Source organism: Acanthisitta chloris, unplaced genomic scaffold (assembly GCF_000695815.1).
Source record: "Acanthisitta chloris isolate BGI_N310 unplaced genomic scaffold, ASM69581v1 scaffold13416, whole genome shotgun sequence".
Classification (NCBI taxonomy): Eukaryota; Metazoa; Chordata; class Aves; order Passeriformes; family Acanthisittidae; genus Acanthisitta; species Acanthisitta chloris.
In genome coordinates this window covers 41,103-62,068 of record NW_008678860.1, presented here as the reverse complement: position 1 = coordinate 62,068, position 20,966 = coordinate 41,103, and the positions used below count along the sequence as shown (strand labels likewise).

General features: G+C 37.3%; 1 protein-coding gene across 1 annotated transcript in view; it reads left to right on the top strand.

Annotated features, from left to right (window-relative positions):
• LOC103804467 (short transient receptor potential channel 4-like) overlaps window positions 1–20,966 on the top strand; it is a gene marked incomplete at its 5' end in the record, with an annotated part of 34,369 nt that overhangs the window by 4,755 nt on the left and 8,648 nt on the right. The window contains 4 exons of the mRNA XM_009077081.1: window positions 6,683–6,822; window positions 13,634–13,947; window positions 16,189–16,384; window positions 18,025–18,219. Of these exons, the coding sequence (XP_009075329.1) occupies window positions 6,683–6,822; window positions 13,634–13,947; window positions 16,189–16,384; window positions 18,025–18,219 (845 nt within the window). The remainder of the gene's footprint in view (window positions 1–6,682; window positions 6,823–13,633; window positions 13,948–16,188; window positions 16,385–18,024; window positions 18,220–20,966) is intronic.

Below are 20,966 nucleotides of genomic sequence, written 5' to 3'. Positions count from 1 at the left end.
AATGCAGCCTTACTGGATCTCTTGAGCGATGTGTTCCCTATCTTTTCTGTCAGAGTGGTTTATGCTATTGAAGTGCGTGAATCTACAGAGAACGTGGACATTTGGGAACTGTTCAAATTGCAGACATTTGTGGTTAGCAAACTGCTGGTAGGATGTATGGGAACGTACAGCCTTGTACTTAGCACAATGTACATCCAAACTGATGGCACAGCAAGCCACTTCAGAATAACTGATCATAGATGTCACATGTACACTGTGCATCATCTTCTAAATTTGGTCAAAAAAGTGTTGTGTAAAAAATTGTTAGTACAAATTGACATGTTCCAGGGAGCAGATATAGAGGATAATATGGCCAGTAAGCTGAAACAGTACATAATCAGTAGTGACAAATATAGAAGAGGAAAAGAACCCAAGACAAAGCAGGAACACAACTTCAGTTTAAGGAAGGATAATGCACATAATGACCACACAAGGATATTTAGTCCAAACTACTGCTTGACGCAGGCTAACTGCAAAGACAGGTTACACTGTTCAGGATCTTTCCCAGTCAAGTCTTTAATTTCCCCAGGGATGGATATTTCACAGCCTCTCTCTCACAGTGCCTGTGTCTAGCAACTGGTAAACTTTTTTTCCTAGTATTTGGTGGAATATCCCATGCCACAACATGAAACCATTACGTCTTGTCCTTCCAATGTGCACCTCAGGGATAAGTCTGGGTCCAGTTATTCATAACCAGCAATTTTGTTAGTGGATGACAACAGCAATACTTTCCAGTAGCAAACAAAATCAGCTCTCTCAGCCTCTTGTGCATCATGTGGTCCAGTCCTCAGTCAGCTTGATGGCCTTCCACTAGGTTCGCTTCAGCCAGTTAATATCTCTTTTTTGCTCAGGATTACAAAACTGGACTGACTAATAAAATTATTTAACTAAACAACAGGAGAGTCACTTCTTGTCCCAACTGCCTAGATCCTGCCATAATAGGACCTTTTACTCAGTTGTTTTCACCTAGGTTTTAAAAATGTAAGATAAACATTTTATATATATATTATTTTATTATATTCTTTGGCTGTTGGCAATGTTGGCTGATATGTGACCTTTTGTACTTTTAGATTTGACCTAGTATGGTCTTACCATTTCCAAAACTGAAGCTAGAGGAAAAAAAGCTTTTATTTTGATTACAATAAAAAAGCCAGGAGACTTTTTCTTTGGAAAACACTTTCAATGGTGCCATGACCTTCAGTTAAATACAGGTTTTGGTATTCTAATTGATATTCTAGTTTCTGGTATTCTAGTAAAAATCTATTGTAAATCTGAAAAGCATTTGCAAATGTGTGAGTATAACTGCCCTGGGAAGTGAGCTGGGACATAAATGGTGCCTCTGGCCATGTCATTCCCACCTCTTTGCCTGACCTGACACAGGACCCAGATACTGTGCACAGCTTTTCCCCTCACAAAGAGCCATTTCCCCAGGGGAAAGCAGAAGGCATGTGTTTGATTTCGTGTATGTCCTCTTGACATAGTTGTACTGTTAACAAAATATGCACCAGAGACTGGGAACCCCTGAATTATGCCAGAATGCCTCTCCATTGCTCTTGTTACCTTCATATACCTTCAGCAGAGATCAGTTCATTGGCCCTGATGCGAAACAAAAGAGCTATTTCAAGCTCATCAATACTCACTGAATTCCCTGATATGACTTCAGAGAGCTTTAGATCATTAGCAGCTTGTCTCATTTCTTGTTTCATCTGTGAAAAACTCCACATAGTAGAGCAAAGTTGAGTTTGTCAGTTAAATGATTTCACAGCCCAGTAAAAATATGTTCTCCAAGAAACATACTAAAAGGTTGTTGTTGATCTTGGCATGCAGAGATTGACCCTGAGGAACCTCTTGTTTTCCATCACTTAATGGTAAGGAACAAAAATAGCATGGAACAACCAACCTTTTTGTGGGAAAGGTAAGGCCAAAATTAGCTATGGATCCACAAATCTTTTTGAAACCAAAAATAGTTCAGGATACTGCCTTTCATATATTTCTCTGACAAATTTCAATGTTGTTATTTACAGTGAGACTTTAACCATAATTATAAGCAACAAAACTTAGTGTTATGGAGATGGCATAAATATTTGTGAATGCCTACAGTTACTGGAAAATTGTTTTTTGCAGTTGCTCAAGTTTCAGTACAAAATAGGAATTTAGACAGGGTGTATCTAATTTTTTTTTTTCTTAGAACTTAATACATCTTTAAATGGATTTCATAGGGAAGTTTTTTTCTTTGTTGTTTGTTTCTTTTGCATGAGACTAAGAGACGTGTTCCTTAACAGTAAAATTTCAGGTCTAGGTAGCTGTAATGGTTCAAACAGGATAGATTCAAAATGTTTTCTATCTGAAAGTTACCTGCCTGCACAAAAAGATACTGTGTCTAACCCAAGGCTGTATAAAAAGAGACATAGAACATTTGTAAGAGCATTTAACTGCTGCCCTGCTCAAAGTTTCAAGGTTTGCCAACAGAGTCTTAATCTATGAAAAGTAAAAACAAGTTCACATTTTTGAAAAGACATTTCAGTGTTTTAATATCCAGAGATTTCAAGTCTGGAAATGCAGCTTCAAAATCTAAACCTGTAGATAAATATATAAAATAAAAGCTAGTCTTATCAGTGTATATGTATTGATGTGCCTACATATTGATCATATATATTATATCTACTACTTAAGGATTCTTTAAAAATATTATGAGGTAGTTCTCATGAAAAATGGTATTTTTCTCAGAACATTCTTATTTCAGTGCCTTTTATTCTTCATTAAGAAGTATTTCTGTCCATTTTGTTGCTTTGAATAAAATTTAATTTTACAATATGTAGGATTTAATTTAGCAGAAAGAACTTTTTTAATTTATGTTCACAAGTGTTCCCTAAAAAAATACTTAGCACATAGATTCCATTTTTTTGGCCAAATTTGTTTTATCTGACCTATTTTAGCTTTTTTTCTTGCTTTAGGCAAACTGGATTTCAGTCAAATGGCTGCACTGATCAGCTTGCATATGTGATAATTCACAGTGCTCTACAAAATCTTTCCATGGTGCCTGTCATTCCCAGGATCTTATGTGGTCCGTGGGATTCCTGCCCTGAATTTATGTCTATTTCATCCCATTAAAACCATGGGGCATTTAATGAAATTTGTTTGTGTCATCTCAGCCTGTTTCAAAATATCCATGCTGTTATTTCCCTTTTATTGCTCCAGTATCTAGTTATTAACAATGCAGCAAGTGTTTGAAAGTCTCACCCTCAACTTTTCAATATAAGTCCTTGATTAATGAGGTGGAAGAGATGCATAATGTTGATAATTTCCTTGTAAGTGGCAATAAATGCTAACAGCAGGTTGATGGGGAACGGGTAGGTGAGGGTCTTAAGAGGCAGGTGTGAGATCTAGCCGGTGTGAAGAGATAGGAAAGACACAGTTGGAGCAAAGAGACAGAATGTGCAAGGAATATTGAGCTAGAACAGTGAAAGCTGCTCTGGATGGGATTAGTTCAGCTAAATACAGGCACCTGGAAGTTAGACATCTGTTTTAATTCAGCCTGATCCTCCATGGCTCCCTTTTCAGTCAATGGGAAGACTGGCCCACCTACAGATGACAGGATTATTGCCTTGGACATGCTTGTTTCCTTCCAGGGAAGTAAAAAGGGCTTTGGGCAATGAACTTGTCCACAACCTGATTGTCTAAAAGGCTCTCGCGTTTAGATTTACCCATTGTATTTGGCTGGTTCCTCTTAGCAATTTTTTCCAAATACCTCTGTGCAGGCTGGTCATGTCCCCTCTATTTTGTTGAGACATCACCTTTCTTGCTGCTGAATATGAAGATCTGACATGAGCTCTGTCAGCATGTGATAATATTGCTGCTTTGGCACATTAATAAGGAGGCAGTACCTGGACTCTAGATCTCTTTTCTACCTGTAACAGTGCCCCTGTTAGACAGTCTTGCCACTGCATGTCTTCTCCTCCTCTATCATGTCTGGTCGTATTCTGGAATTGCCAAGAAACTGCCTTACACAATAAAGTCAGGTTGTATGCAGCTATCTATAAGTCTTCTAAATAGAAAAGGGAAGTGTGCAAGGTCACAGAGATAAATAATGCTGCTCTGATCTCTGAATGTATTTTTCTTTCTTAAAAAAAAACCATAGATTTTTCCTTGTCTTCTCCTGATTCTCCCAATGAATGTAACAGAACAAAATTAGCATATTGTGTCAGACCCTGTGAAAATAAGAGTTGACTGACTTCTTCACCCCAACCTTTCCTTCTAGCAAAGAGATACAGTTATGATCTACAAGTGGATTTCAATACCTCTAGCTATGTGACTGTAAATTAAACCTGAAAAGACAGCTGGCAATCCCTAAGATTCATTGCTCAGAATAGCTTCATAATGTAAGAAAAGAATAAGCCCAGCATCAGGATGAACATAAAAGTTGTCTTGAACAAAAAAAAAAAAAATTAGAACCACCAGCTTTACTATGTCAAAGTATACTCAGCACTTTAAGCTGTCAAATGATTTCAAAATTGCTGGTAGCTTAGATTAGTCGTGTTTCTAATTCAAAATGATCAAATTTACAACATCCATTTACTCTCTCCCACTATTCTGTAATAGGTCAGTATTTCTCTGTTAATGTCAACTTTACCATTACATTGCGTTTTCTGAAGCCTAGGAAGTGCTGGGAAAAGTCTGGCTTTTCACTCACAAAACGAATCAAATGCAACAGCATTAGTCAGCATTTCTCTTTCAATCGGTACAGAATCCTTTTAGATTTTAAGCAGTGCTATCAAAGTATATGAGGCTAAACAACAGTCTTACAGAGAACATCCCTGTTGTGGTCTGTATCAGTTCACATCTTTGGCTGGTTGTGAACCATGGAGTATCTTGGCAGAAGACTTTAATGAACCTAAAACCTCTTGCTTAAGCATTCATCTTGTTAATCATCCCAACCTATTTCTTTTCTTGTTTTTAAGCATATTTTAAATAGAACATTAACTCTGATGAAATATGAAAAAGTTTACTTAATTCTGTGAATGTATGTATCAATTTCTGCAAAGCCTTTTTCTTTGGGGATCTTCTATCAATGCAACTGTCTGTTCTCTGTGCCGTAGCAGTCTTCCCAGAGTCAATATGCGGCGACTACACCTGTATTTCTTGAATGAAAAAGTGCAAGGCACTATTCTCTAACACTGAGACTTAAGGGCCATATCCATATTACACAGCCTTTGGCTCCAGGTCTCCTCTGAGCCTTGAACCAGGTCTCCTCCTGCAGCACAGCAGTGGTTTTTATGTGCTATTCTGCAGGTGGAGCAGGAGTGATTCAGAGCAGTGTCTGAAATGCGAGGGGTATATTGCAGTTCACAAAACAGGTGCTTTTTATGACCTATGAGATTTCAGGGGAGAAGTTAGTGAGGAAGGAACTTTTCCTTTTGAAAGCAATTGGGAAAGCCTCACACCAAAACACTATAAAATTAAATTGTAATAACTCAAAGACCTATCTTGCACTAAGAACAATAGACCAAGAATTACTTATTGGGGATCATGTTTAAGAAAACACACAAGTTTTCCATCCAGTCAGCTAGAAGACCATTGAGACAGAATGTTAAAGGTTCAAGCAGAATTAAGGTCAGACTAGGGAGATGCAAAACTCTATAGGTCACTGCACAAAATCTGTTCAACATTTTCTTAAAGAACATGTGATAAGCAGGTGGAGAAAAGTCATGTTGAATTAACTGTATCTTGACATCTATACATGACAGACTGGTCTTATTTATGGTGAATTCTGTCCCTCTAGTGAGCACAAAAGTAAGAAATTCCTTTAAGAAAGTAACTGTGAAAAATTGTTATCAAAAGAGGTCTGTAGATAATAATATGAAATATGCATCTAAATGTTCCATATTGTTTTATCACCATATTATGCAATAATGTAGAGTATCTTATTCAGGGAGATTTTGATGCTTATAGCATTAAAGAGTCTCCACACAGTTGTCTCTGAAGCTGTTAAACCATGTTCATATCAGGCAACTTGCTAGATTTCCCATTTGAATTGAATATTTCTATTTCACTGTGTCTAGCACAATGCATGCTCTGCACACCTGAAAGCAGTTTCAATTCCTTCATGTCCCAGAGGAAGTCATCTACAGGAAATATTCTGCTGGAGATACTACTATTTCCTAAGGAAAAGGGAGACTTCAGTTCAGCATTGACAATAGCAACAGAAATTCTCTTCCTTATTGTGTGGGTTCCAATTGAAATAAATTAATATGTTAGATTGACACCTGCAGTCATAAATGTTCCAGTTTGTGTTATATTGTATCAGTTGTCAAGGATTGAGCTGGCAGTGGTGACTGTTTTTAAGACCCTTTTTATACTTTTTAGGATACAACAGGAAAAGAGATTGAAGAAAGCCAAATAAATTGCCCTTGTACAGGCGGATGATTTTTTAAATTTATTTCTAGTTTTAGTTTTGCCTGACAAATTAATTCTGGAAACATTAATGGGAAGATAAAATTCCACCTAACTATATGTACAATTTAGAGCACTTATTCACTTTCCCTTTATGCTTGTTATAAGGAGAATCAATATATCATAAGTGTCTAGAATACTTGCAGCCCTTTTATTTAATATTCATGCTTAATGAATTATGTTCTGTTTACAGGTTTTATCTGGGGTGAAATTAAACAGATGTGGGATGGTGGACTGCAGGACTACATTCATGATTGGTGGAACCTCATGGATTTTGTTATGAACTCATTGTACCTGGCAACAATCTCTCTGAAAATTGTTGCGTTTTCAAAGGTAAACTTTTTTTTTAAATCAGCAAACTTTTTCAGATAAATCAGATCAGGGTTTTTCAATCTTTCTTCTATATTTGGAGCTGCTCAGGCTTAGCAATGCCAGAGATATATGATGTGCTCATTGAATCTTCTGCAGCTATGACAGGAAGCTAGATGAGTATAAGAGCAAACAAAACATTGTGTTGTAAATTTTTTTCTTCTTGGACCATGCAGTCTTTTGATATTTTTTTTATATTTTGTCCTGAACTGTCATACTATTATTTTCTTGGAAAAGGAAAATCACTGTTAATATTTAATAATGTTTGCATACAATTATGTTTTGTATTAGCCTTTGAGTATGTTTCAGTAAGAAATTATTGCCCTTAGGACATTAATGCACCATGCAGAACTTTTGTACAGGACTACAAGCAAAATATTTACTCAGAATTGGGGGGCAACTAAAGAGCAAGATTTTAATTTGTTTTGAAAATTTATTATAAGTGAAACATGAAAAATTAAAGCTGAAGGGGTCAAAATGGTCACTTGTGGCTGGGTATGTTCATTTTCTGATCCTTTTCATGGACTTGTTGTGAGTAGTTTTATATTTCCACTGTTTGAATTATCTTCCAGCAGAACAGCCCTTCTTTCCAAAGCCATAGAGCATGTTGTATGAACATTTTGCATATATCCCACATGGATCCATAATCAAAAAATGGTCTCAAGCACAAGGAAACCACATCTGAAAGGAAATTAAAGTATTTCTTAGCATCTGTTGTAGGCTTCTTTTCACATCTAAGGTAAAGCTAAGTCCATTTTTACTGGCTGTGGGATCAGCACTGTATTTCATCTCTTTCAAGTTCCCTGCCACCAACTACCCTGTATGCGTGGTAAGAGTCTCTCCTCTGCCAAGATACTTTTGACTGGGACAAGGAGAGAGTTGTCAAGTAGCCAGTTACAGCTTCTTCTCCTCAAACCTCAGCTGTTCTTACTGCAGCCCTGCCATAAGTGTAGAGGGACTTGGGAACCTCTAATTTATGTCATCATATGTCTGTTCACAAAGATCCATATGTCAGCTGGTCATGGGCAGGGATGGGCAAATATCTGGGATATGCTGACACACTAGCCTCCCCGACAAAATCTTTCTGAGGTGCTGGATCTCTGGCTGCAAAGCTTTGGAAATCTTCTCACTCAAAGAAACATGGATCTGTTGCATGAAAGAGGAAGGTGCTCCAAAGTCTGAAGAGCTGTCATTTAAAGCTGATGAAATGCCTATTTACACACATAAAGTGACTGGAAAATAAATGGTCATTTCAATGTAATGAAGTGAACAGTTCACTGAAAATGGATGTTTCCAAAGATTGGAGATGGGCAATTGTTCACTTCAGAATTATATTAATTAGAAGTCATTATAATCCTTTCATCTCCCAGACAGCTTCTGCTTATGGTAATCAGATTCCAAGGTGACAGTATCTGGGATATTGTGCATCCATTACTCTCCAAATTAGTGCTTCGATGGCAATCATAACACAGCGCATAAAGCACTATCTTTGACTCTGCAAATATATTTTTTTTAACTGCATGCTGTGTGTTGTACCTAAAAATTTTTGTTCATTAAAAAAGCCTCAGTTGTGGTAGTCAGCTGAAAGATATGATGATGTAATTAACAGAATAATACTAGTGTGATTTAATGCCCAGCCACATTTCCTTCAAATACCTACAACAGAGTTCCTTACCACTATGCCAGATGAGACTGAAAGGATGCCACATGTAACCAGTGTGTTTTGATGTAAAGCTTTTATTTTATTTTCCTAAACCTTGCAAGAAAGGTTTTTCTATGTTACAGCTTTTCTGTATTTATCAAATCAATTATATAACCTCCAGCCTTAGATGTGTTTACCTTCTATGAATCAGTTCAAACAGCCTAGAAAAACATTTTAACCGACTCCCTTGAATTAAATTATGAGTGCCCTCATGCTACTCTCCCGTGTGATAAATATTCCTAAAGTAAAATGTAGTGTTTATTGCCCATTTAAGGCTTTCTGACTGATGCAGTAGTTAAACAGATGGATATTATTTACAGCAGCTGATGGGATAGTGTAAAATACACCAAAGTGTGTAATTTCAGGATGAGAAAACTGCTAAGATAACTCAGTGTTTCATTGCCAATATTCAAATCAAATGAGTACATCTCATAACTTTCAAAGGGCTATGCTTTTTGTCTGTGTATCAACATGTGAGGTCTTTCTAAATTATCCAGTATATCCACTGAAATGCTCTCTCCTCCATAAAAATGTCATTATAAATTGTGCATTGTCACACATTTCATGAAAGTACATGGCAGACTTTAAGCAACACATTTTTTTTTGGATGGGGTGTTGTAGATAGAAATTGTTGTGTGTCAAAAAAGTATAAATGGTTCTCTTTATGTTTTTGGAAGATAATCTATTTTGTACTGTTGTGTAAAATTAGGTGCAGTGCCAACTTGTGTGCAGAACCTGCTTGCGTTATCTTAAATATTTGCTGAACCTGAGCATTGAACATAGTGCTGCTTGTTTCCAATTTCTGCTAGAAATTGCACACAAGCAGTATGTGTATTGCACAGCAATGCATGCACAAATTGCAGATAATGTGTCTCAGCCACTGACATGAAGAGCTGGTAGGGAAACAGGTTCCTATTCAGGGCAAGAACTCTGAAAGGTAACTAAAAGTACATTATTTGTCTCAGTATTTACTGGCTTAATGATCACTGTGTCAGGTCTACTTTGTTCAGTAGTAAATAAGATTATGTATCTCTTCTGCAACCAGTTCTGCAGAAGTTAACTTCCTCTTACATGTTTGCATTGTAAAATGGTTTTGATTGATGTTTTACCAGATTCACAGACCAAATGTCCATTTACATGTGAGGATTAACACTCCTTCCTCCCTGAGTGTAATTACCATTTTAAAGCTCTCTGCTAGGCCATTCCTCTGCCTTCTTCCTACTGCTGCTCTGAAATTCAGCATAGTGAATGCAAAGATTGGGACAAAGATTTTAAAATAGGAAGGGTTCACATTTACATATGACCTTTCAGGAAAGGATTTAAAGTACTTTTCTTGAAGTGGATATTGTTTAACGTTTTGTGATCAGAAACAAGGGGGTCACCTTTGACCAAGGTCCAGCAGCCCATTAAACATTCCGGTAGCCTGAGCTACATGTCTGTGTGATCTCTCTTGGTGCTTTCATGAGATCTACAAATCATGTCTTTTGTTTTAACGGGAAAAGAGTGATCACTCGGATATTTTCTTATAAATGGTTCTGATATTAGATTTGCCTTTGAGTTCATTTGAGTAAGGATCAAGAATTATTATTTTATATTTCCTGAGTGGCATCGCAAAGGCATGATATATTTGCCTTGAAACTCTACTGTTTATATGCTGCTCTATTTGTTTTCTGCCCTTGTTAATTTTTCATTGATGTGCCATGTACATTTCCTTCAACCAATGAACCACTAATAGATATTATTTAATCACATTAAGTGATGGTTGGCTTTGTTACATGTCAAAAGTTTGTGTTTGCATTTCAAGTGGGAAGAGAAATTCATCAGGGTCACAAAACAATAGAGGACTGCAGAGTACCAACATCATGATTTACAGCAAGCTCAGTATTGCTGAATTTGCTTTTACCATTTTCCATTCCCTAGAAAAATAACTATTTATTTATTCTGTATAGAACAGACCAACATCAACAAACATAAGAGAAAGAACAGATACTTCAATTCTGCATGTTTTGGCTTGTTTGGCCCTAAGATACAGTTTTTCTCCTTTTTTGCTTTTTTTGTTTCCACTGTTCCTGGTTTTAGTATACCTAGTCTCCTCTGCTTTATTTTCCTTTTAACATGAAAGCTTCTTTATTCTCCACGTTTTGCTTTGATATTTCTAGAGATTACCTTTCAGCATCCACTACTTGTTAGTGGAATCAATAGGGTTTTTTTGTTAGAGTCCTCTTATGCTCATTACTTTCTTTATACTATTTGCAGTCTTCTTTCAGTTAGTATATTTCACAGATCATTTCCAAACTTATTTCTCAGGCCTTCACCTTTCCGACTTTTTTTCTGCCAAGTACTTCCAGTCTCTTAAATCATGTTTCTTCAAAACGAAACAGCCATCACTCCCTGCTTACAACCACAACACCTTTTGAATTGTATCCACATGTGCAGGAAGCACTTGGGCCCAAAAAAGGCCCAGTTAAGAATCAGTTAAGCTAAAATAACACAGTTGTGCCTTATTTTACAAATAAGAGGTCATTTGATCTTTTCTGAATCAAAAAAGAGTTTTGTGTCTTGATCCAGGACATCATAGGCAAAGTCCTTTATTCTCACATTTTTCCTTAACCTCATTTCTTCTGGAAGATATGACATTGGATACATCTAGCAAGACGCCACTGTAAGACAGCCTCTCCCCTTCCCCAGCACTCAATGAGGAGAAAATGAGAAAGAGCAACTCATCTGACCTGTTCGGGATATCTACTTTCCTCCTACCCTAGAACTTCTCATTTTTCTTTGCTGTCTGTAAGAGGAGGTGACAGCACAGATATAGCTGTCCACACCTGATTTGTTAAACTTGATCCTGGTTCTTTTGCTCTATTGTTTGCTATACTTATTCAGTATCCTGTAGTTTGGTTTACTCAGAAAAGTATTTCCTTAGATTTTCCCCTATCTCCCCCACTTCTTTAACTTCCATGGAATTTGCCACTGCTTGCCCTCACCTAAAATGTCTGCAGTTCAATGCTTTGGATTCTGTACCAAAAGCTCCATCTAGTCCTAGTTTCAAATATGTTCTTTGTATTTTGTTGTGAATATGTATTGCTTTATTCCCTCAATTTACCTTGTGTACTTTTCCCTAATCTGAACAACTACTGCACTGTTCGGTACCTAATCTTTCTTTGTGCTGAAAATTGTTCCTAGTTATTTAATAGGTACAAGTTTTCAGCCATGGGGGTTGTAAAGTGCCATGAGAATTTGCAGTGATGTGCTGTATAATATTATTCAAAGAAAGACATTATAGGAATCATGCTGGGGAGTTTTCAGCTCTTTCAATGAACACTGAAAAAATTGTCTTCTGCTTTTTCTTCTTGTTTTATCTCCTAGCTATTGTCTCTGGTAAATAAATTCTGTTTTCTACTGCTTGTTTTTAAGCACTGATCTTGAATCAATCAGAATTGGACTGAAGGGCAGGCAATAGTTGATGAGGCAGAAGATCATCTCTCTCAAAATGCCAAATGCACTAAGACTTTATGTTACAGCGTGATTATTAGGGAGAGGATAGTCTATTTAAAAGAGTACTGACCGATGACTCCAGCAGGTCTGGGTTTAATTCCCTGCTCTGTAGAGAACAAATATCACTGCTCAAAGAAATGCAAGGGTGAGTAATTCTTAACTCTTCAATGGAGTGTTCTCCAGTTTTGCAGTTCTCATCCCCAAATCCACAAAACTGTCAGCTGGTATGGCTGCTTGTATACGAGGAAATGAAATTGTGCCACGGATTGGTGTCAGGCACTGGGAGAGTCTCACATGCACTACCAGGTGATTAGAGAAACCCTTGTGTGGTGGGGTCCTGTGCAAACTGTCAGTGTTCAAAACAATGCACAGTTCCCATCCACAATTTGTATTGTAGAATCACAGACTCATAGAATGGTATGGGTTGGAAGCAACCTTTAAAGGTCATCTAGTCCAATGCCCCTGTAATAAGCAGGGACATCTTCAACTAGATCAGGCTGCTCAGATCCCCATCCAGCCTGACTCTGAATGTGTCCAAGGATGGGACATCTACCAGCTCTTTTGCGCAATCTGTGCCAGTGTTTCATCACCTTCATCGTAAAAAAACTTTCTTCCTTATATCTAGTCTGGGTCTACCCTTTTTCAATTAAAAACCATTAGCTCATGTCCCATACAGGCCTATTAAAGTGGCTACCTCCGTCTATATGAGCAGGCTACAGGCCCTATTAAAAAGTCTGTCTCCATCTTTCCTATAAGCCCTCTTGAGGGACTGGAAGGCCCAGTAAGGTTTCCTCAGAGTCTTCTTTTCTCCAGGCTGAACAACCCCAACACTCAAAGCCTTTCCTCAGAGAAGAGGTGCTCCTTCCTTCTGACCATTTTCATCTCCATCCTCCCGACCATTTTCGTTGAAGGATGTATATGTGTAGCCTAGATGAGGTGATGACAGACTGCACCATAGTCCCTGTTTGAAATCTGCTTTGCATTATATTATCCCTCTTTTTTAGAGTGCTGCATAGCATAGATTCTGCCCTCTGATATGTTCTATAAGACGGACTAATGAGACCAAATAAATAATAATGAGTCTGACACAGTAGTTAAGCCTCAGTTCAGAGTAACATCTTTCATCTTCAAGTAGAGCTGGAACAGGAAATATTCACAGTTCCAGGGATCAGACTATGTGATAATGAGACATACAAGCAGTTTGCCATGGTTCATTAATAAACAGCTTTTTCATCATTGGTCCAGTACTAGTGATTAAGTGATATATTTATTCCTTGACTGAATGTTTTCTTCTAACTTGCCAAATTTCTTGTGTGTTTCTATCCATCATTGTCAGCCCTGCACTGTTCTCCAAAGAAATAATTTACCTTACTTTACAGCTGGAAGTTTCTATAATTCTTAAAAGTCAGGTGTTTGAAACTGTTCCTTTTGCTCAATCAGAATTTTTAGACTTGCTTTTGCTACTGTGAAAATTTATTGTGATATCTGCAAATTAATTTAACAGGTTATAAAGAAAACTACAAACTTGCTTATGCATAAAAATAGAGGAGTAATTTCTTCCTTTCTTCTTCTTTTCAGTATAGTGGGTTAGTTCCACGGGAGAGCTGGGACATGTGGCATCCAACCCTGGTGGCTGAGGCCCTGTTTGCAATTGCAAACATCTTTAGCTCCCTGCGCTTGATCTCATTATTCACTGCAAATTCTCACCTGGGGCCACTGCAGATATCTCTAGGAAGAATGTTGCTGGACATTTTGAAATTTCTCTTCATATACTGCCTTGTGCTGCTAGCTTTTGCAAATGGATTGAACCAGCTGTACTTCTACTATGAGACAAATGAACCTGGCAACTGCAAAGGAATACGATGTGAAAAGCAGAATAATGCATTTTCAACGTAAGTGGCTGATCTATTTCTATGCTTCCCTTCTGCCCCAAATATTTTAATCCTTTAGATGCTGTTTACAGGAAAGAGGCTCTGTTTTCTATTGGTGTTTCAGCGGTGTCCTGACAAACACATCTAATATTAGCCTAATTAAAAAAAATTTAAATATTTACATTGCATCACTCTGTAACAATGTTCACCCCATACCACAGTGAAGTCTGTACAATTCAAGATACCTCAAAAGATTAAAGGTAAAATAAAGATAGGAGGAAGATATATGAGATTAAAAGGTACATATTTAGAATTAAGGGCACCAGATCAGAGCTTGCTTATCCAAGAAGCTGTCGCTCTACATTTCTTCCATGTCTACTTGTGGGCATCAAATAAGTCTGGTAAAGATTCCTTGTAAATGTGATAAACTGAGGCAGGAAAAAACATTCAGTTGAGGCTTCTACTGACCGTAAGTGTACTCTACACAGTCGAATTTCTATGCTAATTTCTGTTATAAAGTATTTGTTTTTCTTTCACTTAAAAATCAGTTTTACTTCATTCTGGTTTTTAATTCATCAGTAGTGCCAAGACACTACCAAATGAACACTAATTCTCTATCTCATCTTTCAGCTTCCAACCTGAATCAAACTCCTGCTATAAATGTCTGTTCCCGATTAACTTCTGTGTATCTGGACTGTTTTTAAAAGATATTTATTACCAATGGCTTCTTCTCAAAGTAAATAATTTTATAAAAATAACAGCTTTTATGTCATCTTAATCAAGTAACTTTTCTCAGTCACAACATACTTATCTTGGATATTAATAACATCTACGCAGGTCTAAACTTTAAGTGATCTGAACAGAAAAGCACAGGAAAATTTTTCAGAGCTCAATATTGAGGGAAGCAATATTATTAATCTGGGAAATAGTGGGGACTACTGCTACTAGTGCCAGAAGGTGGTGTCAAGGCAAACTGCAATGCCTTATGAGCCTTTTCAGCAACTGTGAGCAGGGGAGAATAGTGGTTGTTCAGTTTGTGCTTAGATAGTTGCAAACCATACAAGAGGCTCCAGAGCAGTACTTTACCATCAGTATACACTGTATTGCAGGAGCAGAGATGCAGGACCTTGAGTTTCTGTAAGTGGTAGTCTTCTGTCCTCTCAGAATATCTCTCTAGGACAGCATTGTAGTGGTTTGCATGCCAAAGTTATGTTTCACAGATGATACCACATGGTGGGAAGGGCTCTGTCTGAAGGATTAGATTTTGCCCAGTTCTGGACAGCACATCCCAGTGTGCAGGACGACACAGGGTGGTACGAGTCCCAGCAGTTTAGCAGCCTCCCAGCTCTGGGTGCGGTGGGGACAGCACTGGTGGCCCACACATACTGCCTGGGAAACCTGCTTCTGGTGTCAGGTACTTCCTGGATAAGTAGCAGGAGAGACACATGAGGAAGATTCGCTCTAATTAATCTCAAAATATAGGGCCAGATATGCAGAAAACTTTGCTCCAAACTTTTGAAGAGCAAAGGGTCTAACGAGGGCCCATGCTTATGACACTATAGTGTAGCTGAACATTGTACAAAAGCGAAATTTTTTCAAGCTATCTAGTTGCAGAGCATTATTTTTTACATTTTGTCATGTTACTGGCTTCCTAGCTGTTGTCCCAAACTTCTCTAAGGGAATATCATATACTTCCATTATAAAAAGCATGAGTTTCTTTTGAGAGCAGCATGTTTGTCTTTTTCATGTCTCCATTCTTTGCAAAACAAAACATATGCTAATGATAATAATGTCTTTCTAATTATACAGCTCCTTTTATCTCAGTGCTCTCAACACAAACTAGAATTACATAAAGTGAGTAGATCTGAGGATACCATACTTGTTTCAACATCCTGGTGAAACACAATCATTGAGTTACTTTTGGATCCCTTATTCTACCCTCTACAGTCAAGGCAAAGGGTCAAAATACTTCAAAGGAAAGTGTCCAACATAAAATATCCAAAACTATATTTATTCCTCAGAAGTTTGAACAAAATCAGCCTTATTTATAGATTCTATCTTGTATATCTAGAGGCTCAGACTTGAAGCATTAAGCCATTGTTTCACTAGAGATATTTCCTCTATGTTGCCTATATTGTGATTAAGTATCATTCATCTCAGTCAAGTCAAGGACTTCTGTGTATGTTTGGGAAAAACTGAACAATCTGAAATCTAAATGTGTTGTTAGTATGCAGCTGTTCCTTTTTGGGTTTTGTTTTTCAGATTATTTGAAACTCTGCAGTCATTATTCTGGTCTATATTTGGACTCATCAATCTCTATGTGACCAACGTGAAAGCAAGGCATGAATTTACTGAATTTGTTGGGGCCACCATGTTTGGTACCTATAATGTAATATCTCTGGTTGTTCTACTCAACATGCTAATAGCCATGATGAATAATTCTTACCAACTTATTGCTGTAAGTTGTTCCTTATTCTTAGATGATTTCAAGTGTATACCTTCTATCTGTTCCTACTTCCCAGTTTCCTGGCAATAAAACATTTTGCAGGCAGGCCATTGGCACAAATTTTCTGATTTGTTCTAATTCTTTTGCACTGTTCTGGAAGGATATAGAAACCAAGCTAGACTGGGCAGAGGGGAATTTCCCTGCAATGCTGAACAGGCAAAAGCTGACCCTGCGGAACAAGCCAGGGTTGAGAAAGGTGTACTGGTGCTTCTGGCAAGTGGCATGAGCTACAGCCCTGCTCAAGCTCCACTGTGTAGGACCTCTTCTGAAAAAGAGTCTGCCCAAGATTGTTATGTCTCTGCTTTATTTTTGATGCATTATATTTATTAGCATTTGAAAGACTGATTTTATTTTTCATTTTCATCTGGTGTGAATATACAGTTACCAAGAAATTGGCTGTTTATGTTGCATGGACAGTTTTGGACCCATTAGCAATTCAAACAAAAGGTCATGTCTTCCAATTCAGCAGTGTCCTGTTTTCTTCTGTAATGATAACTGTCTTTATCCTTAAGAGAGGTATTGGCTTATTTTTATTTCTCAACTGTCTATTAAGAAGACTAAGGAAAAAAAAAACACTGATTCATCATATGATAATTCAAACATGGTCATGCAGAAAGCAATCAAAAGTCTTAAGATTTTAATATGTGCCTTTTTCCCAAATCTAGACAATATAATTTTTTCCACAAAAGAAATGCTGACTACCCATATTTATATAACACTAGTTTGCAAAGTCTGGTGGACAGTATCACTACATAGTACCATTTGCCAAAACTTGGACTGCAAGTAGAATATTTTCCTACTACAACTTCTGCATTACTGTTTTGATTACTGTATGGCTAGGGCTAGACTGTAGTTTAAGATCTTGGCTACTATGTTTGTTATCCAAATCTAATATTAGTGATTTAAACTTCTTGTTCAGCTGCAATCATTTAGCAATCTTTCCACAGACTTTAGTTTTGATTTCTCTAAACTTTGCAGAATTATACAATTCTGTTTAGAATCCTAAAGAAATAAAATTTCTAATAAAAATAAAAAACTTATCCCAGAACCTATTTCAAACATATCATTCTGAAGTAGAAGGAAAAAAGGATGCTTGACTCAACAGTTTTAAGTAGCCTCATGTTTTGTTGGATAACTTATGTATGAATTTTGGAGGCTGGCAATTACTAAGGGAGTGCATGAGACTTACTGACTTGTTGAAGCTGCTGCAGAGCAGCATGATTAGAGTGATCTATGTGGAATAATAATGAGCTGCTATCAAAACATCTCTCCCAGAAATGTAGCATTTTTCTGGTTGTAATTATCCTGTAAGTTTTTTGAGAGACTTTGAATTATTTAAAAGCTTGTAACAGGGAAAGGAATGATAAGTGGATATATACTGTACAAACCAAACGTCTCTACTGAAGTAAAGCAGCTTAGCTTCGCTTTGTATTAAAGACTTTTTGTCAAATGAAGATGGCAGTATTTTAGCAAGAAAATTCATTAGTATTTCAGACTTGTTCCAGTTTTAGGGTTTAGGATTTTTGCAAAGATTTGTTTCACCTCATTAATTACAGCTATACCTGTGCTGATGGTGTGTTTCACGTGTGCAGGATCATGCAGACATTGAGTGGAAGTTTGCTCGAACAAAACTCTGGATGAGTTACTTTGAAGAAGGAGGAACTCTGCCCACTCCTTTTAATGTCATACCAAGCCCAAAATCTCTGTGGTATCTTATCAAGTGGTTATGGAGACACCTTTGCAAGAAAAAAATTAGAAGAAAGCCTGAAAGTTTTGGAACAATAGGGGTAAGTCCTGTGTTTTACTCTGCCTATAGTCATCCTCTTTGCTATATAGATGAGTCTTTCTCAGACTTATAGAGCATCCAAACTGTCAAATAATGTGCATAGAAGTTATAGAATAGTTCTAGCAGAGAGTGTTTACTTTTCACATTCATGTCAATATATTTCACTGAAGAGAAAGCATCATCGTATCCCTGTGCATTGACCATATGAACCATGACTGTGCCTCATTACAGACAATGCAGTAAAATTAAAAGCAATATAAAATAGGACTGATCAAATGTGCATACTTGTCTACCAGTCCCAGAACTGTTGGTTGATATCTCTAGCTCAAGTGTCACAGTTCAGGTATCATTGGCATATCGTGAATCACAGACTCCTATGTGAAGTATTTATCATTGGGTATTCTCTGTCTGTCTGTCTTTCTTCATGTAATGAAATGGGCTTACCATAAAAGCATTCTTACCAAAAGCTGTTACCATTAAAGAAAACATTTTGAAAAGTAACAGCATTTACTTAACAGCTTACTTGAATTTACAGGTAGTTATTTCAGAATCACATTGGTACCCTATTCTAATAGTGCTGATTAGCAGTGAAATTTCTAGGGGAAAGAAAGATGGGGAAAGATACACAAGGTGAGCAAGAATAGTCCCACACCTGAGTTCAGCAGATGCCTGTGTATTATCTCACCTACATACTTTGATAGCTGCAGTGGGTAAAGCAGATTTGAATTTGTCCCTCCTAATTTCTTCTATTTGTGATACCTCAATCAGCAGCACGGTTTTTCTACATTATCAAAGCAAATATCCAATCTCTCTAGTTATGTTTTCTGCATTTCCCATGGTGAGCAAGTCAGTATCTCAGTAACTGGGCTGCATTTAGCCAACTCCAGCATAAAGAAAATGATTTGGGGTAAGATGTGGATAATGGCACTTTCCCTATACCACAGGGATTTGGTGAATATAAATGTTTTCTGGTCTGTTAGGAACTCAGATAGAAAAGCATTAAGTGAGAATATGTGAGTCAAGTATGGATAAGGGGAAAAAGAAAGGGGTATAGTCCTCATGCTGTTGACCTTGGTAGCAAAACTTCCATTTCAAAGAAGCCAGGGGATGTGATACAGTTCTTTGATGGACCTTTTCTTTGTATTTCTTTCCAGTATCTTGATAAGTGAGCAATAGGGATAGGTTTTTCCTACATATGCTCCTGTCATATCCTGGCATTCAGTTTGATCCCTAGATATACTTGGAGGAACAATTTCACATGGGCATACAGATACAAGATAGAGAGGAAGAATGACATATAAAACTAATTCACATTTCCTAAGCTGATGAATGGATTTTGTCCTCTTTGTGTAAAGCTTCTAATCAAGCTTTTTGCAGTATACTGTTGTTGTTGGCCAGTATCTACATTGTGAAAGCAAAATTGCTTCACTTAGGTGCCATAGTTGTACATTGGAAAGAAACACCCAGAAAATGAAGCTTATAGGCATGAGGATGGCATTGAAACAAACCAGTAATAGACTACAAGAAACACGTGCTGAAGAATACCCACTAAAATTAATATGAGAAAAGCAGTGCAGACAGTGATTCATATAGAAATTTTAAAAAGGACATAAACTAGCATGAATGTTGAATAATTTTAAGAATAAAACATGTCTGTGTAGCATAGGGAGGAAAAGAAGTAAATCCAGAGACCAATGGGAGGAAAAACTGTGAGATTTTATTAGAAAGTGAAAATCAAGACAGAGAGTGATGTACTTGTGTGTGTGGGAGAGTGGGCAATGCATGTGTTAAACATTTGGTAGGGATGATTAACTAGTATAAACTGCTAGAGTGATATTAAAATTAATGGCATGATGCCAGGGTATAGCAGAGGATTGGTTAACACAATATCCCTGTTTGACTGAGACAGATCCAGAATACCCTTATACATCCCAGCAAAGCCTTCAGGACAATATTTTTGTCCATCCAGGAGATAGATTTTTTATTTCCTTTTTTTACCCTCTCAAACTGCAGATCTTGGAGTAAACTAACTCCCGGACCTGTGGAATAATAAAGAAAGAGGAAAGGTGCTCCCAGCCCTATGCTGAACAGCATGATAAGGAAGGGGATTCAGAAAGATCACCCACTGCTTCCTGCAGCTACCTTCTGCTAGGGTACATAAATACCACGTTCTAGATATCCACAGCTTGGATTTGGGAAAACTGGTACAGCAAAGGGTCAAAGGGCAGGGAGTCTATGCACAGAGCTGCTTGAGAATTTTTCCAAATAGAATTTTCAGGGGTTTTTAAATGCAAAAATACAAAATCTGTAAACCAGATTTTTTTTTCATTAATATATTCCAGTTTCAAAGAAACTTCTGTTGGGAAAGACTTTTCAGCTTCAGGATGGAATTTCTGTTTGAAGAAAGAAGGAGCAGGTGCTGTGTAAAGCAAATAGCTTGGGCTAAGGAAGACCCAGGCTCACTTTTATTCTCCACTGGATATTTAATTATTTACCCCAAGCATAATATCTCTGACAGGAGAGTTTTCAATCTCAGTCTCTTTATGACCCTGCAGGGGGTAAGGTGCTCTATTGGGAGAACAGAAGAGAAGGAGCTCAATCTGGCTTCCTTATGATTTGAATGTGAACCACTAATTACTGAACTGTTTGAGAGTAGAGGACTGAGGGAGACATGTGGGACATTTTTAGCTAATTTCTATAATTTTTTTTAAAAATTGCTTGTTTTAAGTGGAATTCCCAAAGCATGTG